The sequence below is a fragment of the Balearica regulorum genome, chromosome 1 (genome assembly GCF_011004875.1).
Source record: "Balearica regulorum gibbericeps isolate bBalReg1 chromosome 1, bBalReg1.pri, whole genome shotgun sequence".
Classification (NCBI taxonomy): Eukaryota; Metazoa; Chordata; class Aves; order Gruiformes; family Gruidae; genus Balearica; species Balearica regulorum.
In genome coordinates this window covers 201,443,379-201,450,130 of record NC_046184.1, presented here as the reverse complement: position 1 = coordinate 201,450,130, position 6,752 = coordinate 201,443,379, and the positions used below count along the sequence as shown (strand labels likewise).

Below are 6,752 nucleotides of genomic sequence, written 5' to 3'. Positions count from 1 at the left end.
CCAGGGATTATTTTCCCCCAAATGGAGAGTACATTCTTTACATCTAGTACATCAGGACAAGATAATAACTTCAAGCTTATCCAGCAAATTGGAGCACAAAAAATGGGTGAATGACACAGAGTTTATTTTTAGTTTGGATTCTCCCCATTCTATTTAGAGCATGAAGCCCAGAGGCAACAAACAAAAAAAAACCAACAAGTCCCATGAAAATGAGTTTTGCATTAACAGCTGGGTGAGCCAGTGGAGCACATTACAAAGCAGCAACAAGGGAGGTCTGTGGAACTACAGCCCACCCAGCTGCCACCATAGCCATGCTTAGGTGAATGCTCAGTGTAAGCACACTTTCTAACTATGTTTCCTAAGGCAGGAGCTCAGGTATGAGCTAACATTGCTTGTTAAACACATGTATGAGTCTTGAGGTAATTAAAGTTCGGAGTGGGCAATGATATCAAACCTTTGACACTTCTCATGAGCTCATGCAAATTTCTATTTCACCCCATTTAGCTCTCATTGATCATTTTCTCTTTGGTCAGAAAACTCAAGCAGACTCAGACTAATACCCATTCTTCCCTGTCTGTCATGTCAACAAGTCAAATATTATTTCAAATAAGAGAAAAATGGGCAGAGCAAACCTGAAAGAAACTCACCGATCAGAGAAAAAAAAAGTTGAGAAATCTGTTCCTCAGCTCTGAGCAATTGTCAGAGATTGGGCATTTTCACAGTGATATACCAGCAGTTACATAATGTGATGATTCTGGTGAACACTAATCACTTTGGTAAATATGAGAAGCTCTGCTAATGTAGTGGTAGCTGTAAAAGACATCATCATCTAAGGCATTGGTTGGTGTGGCAAGACGCAAGCAGTCAAAATGTCCCAGGTATGTCCCAGTATAAAGCTAGAGCCAAGTTTTACTATTTCATTTGCTGTGGGATATGGGATGCATAGGCAGTGATGAAAATGAAGCAAGTGCTCATTTACAGCAGAAGAACCTCACATTGTTGAGTGCTGTGTCATCCTGAAACCCCTGTGGGGGCTCTACCTTGGTCTGGAGACCACATATGTTGCAGCTTCTGCTCCATGGACCAAATCTACCCCACGACAGTCCATCACCTACTAGCACAGTTGCATCTGAGCAACTGAACTGGATGTTGTTGGCTGCTGTCTCATCACCTCCTCCTTGGGACTTCTCTGTTCTCAGTGAGAAGGAGATCAGGTAGCCTCCAGGGCAAACCTGGAAGCTGGTCCATGTACCCCACCTGACAAAAAAGCAGACAGAGGAATGTCTGGGCTCTGCAAACTGCTGCAAAGTGCTCCTCCTCACCATGCTGTCCTGAAGCTTAACATTCCCTTGCTCACAGCAGTAACTGGTACAATGTCCTGCTGCAGTCTGGGGTCCCTTACTTTCTCCTTTTTTTCCCTTCCCTTCCAAGGATGTACTTTTCTCTTGACAGGTATCATCAGAAAAACACCAGGGAGTCTGAGATTGGATAGTTATGGTTCTGGTGGAAACTCCAAGGACAGCCTCAGCACATGCTTTATGATGAATCCTTGACCCATCTGACAAGTGCACACCAGACAGCAGGGAGAGCAGACACTGTTCACTGCAGCAAGCCAGGGCTTCACCCAATCAGTTTCTAAATGTGTGGTTAAAAACCCCTTTCCTTGCATTTGCCCCATGTGTTGCAGATTTCCAGCAAAGGATTCTAGCCCTAGGACTATACTTTGGGTATTCACAGTGCTCTGCAGAAATTTCAAGAGCAAACAGAACGTGGTAAGGTGAAGTTACTGTGTTTAAGTACCCCCAAAAATGAATGAATAAAACCCCCAAATACCTATTTTAATTTACTTCATACTCAAGCACTATGCAGACAAAGCAAGTCAGAGAAGAGACCCCTGCAAATGGTGACACCTATGGATATTTTTTGAGCTAGTGCATGACAAACAAGAGAGAAACCAGAGTGTTACTTACTCCCCCACCAAGGACTCGATAACTGAGTCATCTTGACAATGCAGGCGTATGCCGTTCAGAGCTGTGTCATCTCTTCCAAACTGGGAGGGCTCCACCTGCAGTAGAAGACACAGGGACAGAGGGAAAGGCAAGGGGGAGAAGGCTCAGGAAAAGTCCTTTAAGTGCCAGTTGTAGACGGTCCCACTCCATTCTGTAATGATAATGAGAAAATGTCTTGGAAGCACATGGGAAAAGATCTCTGTCACACTGGGAAACTGCAACGTACCTACATAACCCTTGTAACATGTTCTTCTCTGTGTTTTCTAACTATTTCTGTCCCACCGTGTAAGGCAGAGACTCTGAGTCCTGGGAGAAATGCTGGAGGAGGCTGCCTCTCTCCCTGACTCCTGCAGCAGATTTCGGCACTGACGTGGCTTCTCCCAGCAACATCAGCCACATGGAGACCGTGCCTCTGCTAGCACATCTTTCTCCAGATTGAGAACAAAACAATTCTGGTAGTAGCTCTGTTTTTCTTTGTCTAATGGGAGACCTCTTGTCCTAAAAGAAAAAAAAAATCGTATTTTTCTTTACTGATGTAACTACAGTGGCAACATTTTCTAGGGTAATTTTTCCAGAAGACTCATAGTTTTATGTACAGAGCACCATACTCAGAAAGAGGAAAAACTCTGCAGAAAGTCCTTATATTCTGGAGAAGACTCTCATGGGAGCTGGAGATCTCCCAGGGTGCAGGGACAGGAGATGGTGGGAAATAAGGAGAATTTTAATTTACCTTCAGCGCAAATCCATTGGCATAGCCGTAGCGACAAAATTGCTGACTCCCCCACTTGCCCCAGTGCCCTCCATTGGGCACAGTGAGGACAGAGGTGTATTCACGTGCCCCTGTGCCCGGGATGCAGAGAGAGAGGAGCAACATGTGGGTAGCTGGCATGAGGAGCTTCATCTCTGGAACTCTCCATCTGCTGAAGAAGAGCTGGTATATGGACGGGGGAATTTATACCCTGCCAAGGCAGCTTGCCTTTCCCCACCAGTCCATCAACAAACACTGTAGGAACAATAGTTTCCACCTGGGCAGTGACACAGCACTTGCTGACCTGCTCACAGTGTCCGTGAGGAGCTCCCTGGGAGCACAGAGAGGTTGACAGCCAACATGTGACACATGCTGTGGCTGCAGGGGTATCCACCACCACTGAAGGCCTACAGAGAAACCTACATGCTCCTTGCAGTGCTCATGGTGGCTGTGGAGCAATTTGGCAGAGGCTTGATATGGATTCCTGCTGCTGGCTATGCGTATACTTGGACATGGGGATGTTGCCTTTTGAGAGAAATTCATAACCATTTTAGTTATTGCTGGATGTCTGGCAAGACAGGTCAAACTACATGAAGAAACACAAGGGACCTGGTCTGGAACAAAGTATAAGTAAACTCAAGCCTATTGTCTCCCAACTCTGTTGAACAGGCTTCCTGGTAAGCTTGACATATGCGTAGGTTATTTATGGTTTAAATGGCAATTTTATCTCAAAAAAAAAAAAAAAATTGTGCTTTGTGACAAGCTTAACTGAAGTCAGGCATGCTGGGATGCCCACAGTGATTCTCAGGGATCACTGAGATAAACGCCATTGGGAAGGAAGGTAGAAGGCAGGTTTTCCAGAAAGGTGATACTGAACTTGAGTGCACAGTTTTTGAGGATGCCACAATGCAGGGAGAGGTGAATTTGAAACCCTGGAGCTGAGACTGTCTTAACAGAGTGATAACCAATGCTCCCTAGGGCCCTCAGTCAGGCTTGCAGGCTCTGGCAGAAGCTGTTTTTTCCATTCAAGAGGCAAAGAGAATACATTTTAGGAAAGTATCTTGAGCCTCAGGATATTATAGCAGGATGGGGTGCCAAACTTTGAACTATCAGAAGACAAAGATTTTCCCTCTTCGAGGTTTCTCTTCCAATCTCTGCTCTGCTCCCTCTGTTCCTGTCCCGTAGTCAATGCTGCCTTTCCCACCCTTGGCTCTGTACTCCCATTTGTCAGTGTTCTGTACAGGTGGCAATATCTGCAAATGGAGATGATGGAAAGCTGGACAAGCCTTTTGGTGGAAGACACCAAAAGAGCACAGCACGTGATGGAAACACAGCCTGTTTTCCTTTTGAAACCAAGACTTTCATCTTACTTCTTCAAGAGGGTGTCAAAGCCCAGAGGAAACATGCTTTCCCCCACAAGGACCATGCAATCACAGCTGGTGAGCCAGCTGTGTTTGCTCAGTCAGGGTCACACGGTGGCAGCCAGGAACACCCAGACCTGCACTTGGCTGCAGATGAATGGAAAGGAGCAGAAGGAGTCGGAAAGAAACAGCTGGGACCTGGTGTTAACACCACAAAAGAAGAACCATGATGCCCACATTCATTTCACCTTTGCTGGCCTGAAACCATCGCCCTTGGGTGCTTCACCTCTGGCAGCAGTGATGCAGATCCACAGCCTGGCAGGACCCACCTCCCCTCAGACTGCTCCGATCAGGAGATTCCCGTCTCTTCCCAGCCCCAGAGGCAGGATCCCAGGGCATGGTGAGCCCAGAGTGTGACAGGGGAGCGGGGTGAGGCAGGAGAGCGGTGAGGCCACCCTCAGGGATTTGGCCATGAGAAATGACTCCTACGCACACTTCAGAGGCCCCTGAGAAAACTCAAGCCCAGGACGAGCGCTATCACTCTGGGGCTGGGGAAGTATCGTTTTTCCCATTCATAAGCGAAGAAACTACCTGGTAACCCGGGGTGTCAAATGTGAGGTGCCTTGGACTTGATTTTAGAGTACCTGGCTTAGATAGCACTTAATATGCACAAAGTAGAGCTGTCATTGATTTTTTGGTACCATGTCATGGTGCTAATTGTGTTTTAATTCCTCAAAAAGTTTTCTAAGATCAGCTTACCTAAAATATCAAAATAAAAAAACTCTATAATGATATCTGGACCTCTTACTGACACCCTACTTTCTCACTCCCTCTCCTGTATTTTAATATCTTTGAAATAATGTTGGAACACAGTTTTAAAGAAAATTGGTAAATTGGTGAATTTTATTAATAAAACATGACTACAGTAAAATGATGATGATACAAGGTATTTCATCCTTTCATTACTCATCCAGCTGAATACAATTATTTTTGCAAGCAGAGGAGCATAAAAATGATGCCACTGCCATTCAGCTTTTATAAATACTTCTAAAATTTTAAAATTAACAGATGAATGTAATATTAAGTAATATATTAAACTTTTAAAATATCATTTTGATGCTATGACATATTTAAAATCTATATGGAACATGGAAAATACATTTATATCTGTAAAATATAAAAATATATACCATACATAATTTGCTTTATTTTATGATGTTATTGAAAAAAATGATACATTACCAGCTCTTGAAAATTAATTCATTTCTGATTTTTGCCCTTGAAAATACCACACACTTAGAAAAATAAGCTTTATTTGGCACTGTTATGTGTTGTCATTCTCATATTCATGTATTTCTTCTGATGCCCTGTGTTGGTTTTGTGTGGCAAGGTTTTGGCAGCGGGGGGGGCTACAGGGGTGGCTTCTGTGAGAAGCTGCTAGAAGCTTCCCCTGTGTCTGACAGAGCCAATGCCAGCCGGCTCCAAGACGGACCCGCCGCTGGCCAAGGCCAAGCCAATCAGCGCCTCTGTGATAACATATTTAAGAAAGAGAAAAACAGTTAGAGAGTGCTTTTGCAGCCAGAGAGAGGAGTGAGAAGATGTAAGAACATCTGCAGACACCAAGGTCAGTGCGGAAGGAGGGGGAGGAGGTGCTCCAGGCGCCGGAGCAAGATCCCCCTGCAGCCCGTGGTGAAGACCATGGTGAGGCAGGCTGTTCCCCTGCAGCCCATGGAGGGAGGATGAGGGGGTGTAGAGATTCCACCTGCAGCCCGTGGAGGACCCCACGCCGGAGCAGGTGGAGACACCTGAAGGAGGCTGAGACCCCGTGGGAAGCCCGCGCTGGAGCAAGCTCCTGGCAGGACCTGTGGAGCCGTGGAGAGAGGAGCCCACGCCAGAGCAGGTTTGCTGGCAGGACTTGTGACCCCGTGGGGGACCCACGCTGGAGCAGTTTGCTCCTGAAGGTCTGCACCCCATGGAGGAGACTCAGGTTGGAGAAGTTCATGAAGGACTGTCTCCTGTGAGAGGGACTCCATGCTGGAGCAGGGGAATGATGAGAGGAGTCCTCCCCCTGAGGATGACGAAGCGGCAGAAACACCGCATGATGAACTGACCGTAACCCCCACTCCCCGTCCCCCTGTGCCGCTGGGGGGGGCGGAGGTTGAAGCCGGGAGTGAAGTTGAGCCCGGGAAGATGGGAGGGGTGGGGGGAGGTGTTTTTAAGATTTGGTTTTATTTCTCATTCCTCTACTCTATTTTGCTTAGTAATAAATAAGATGAATTCCCTCTCTAAGTTCGGTCTGTTTTGCTCATGATGATAATTAGAGAATGATCTCTCCCTGTCCTTATCTCGACCCGTAAGTTTTTTTTCATTGTACCTTTTCTCCCCTGTCTAATGAAAGAGGGGAGTGATAGAGCGGCTCTGGTGGGCACCTGGCCCTCAGCCAGGGTCAACCCACCACATGCCCAAAGGACGATGATCATTTGAGAGGCTTCCTGTACTGCCCAGCTTCTTCCTACAGCTTTTGAAAGGCACGACAATAGACTGTGAAATCATGCAAGACCACGCCTGCTTCAATTTTCTTGCTCCTGTTTCAGTGTCCAGTGGCTCGACTCTTCATTCACAACCCACATACCT

At 46.3% G+C, this 6,752-nt stretch overlaps 1 protein-coding gene across 1 annotated transcript; it reads right to left on the bottom strand.

Annotated features, from left to right (window-relative positions):
• Nucleotides 1-971: 971 nt before the first annotated feature.
• LOC104637748 (vitelline membrane outer layer protein 1) lies at nucleotides 972-2,910 on the bottom strand. The gene is made up of 3 exons (XM_010305355.2): nucleotides 2,740-2,910; nucleotides 1,971-2,065; nucleotides 972-1,257 (listed from the first exon to the last, which is right to left on the bottom strand). Exons 1-3 carry the CDS (start codon nucleotides 2,908-2,910, stop codon nucleotides 972-974), a joined length of 552 nt encoding a protein of 183 aa, XP_010303657.2.
• Nucleotides 2,911-6,752: the final 3,842 nt, after the last annotated feature.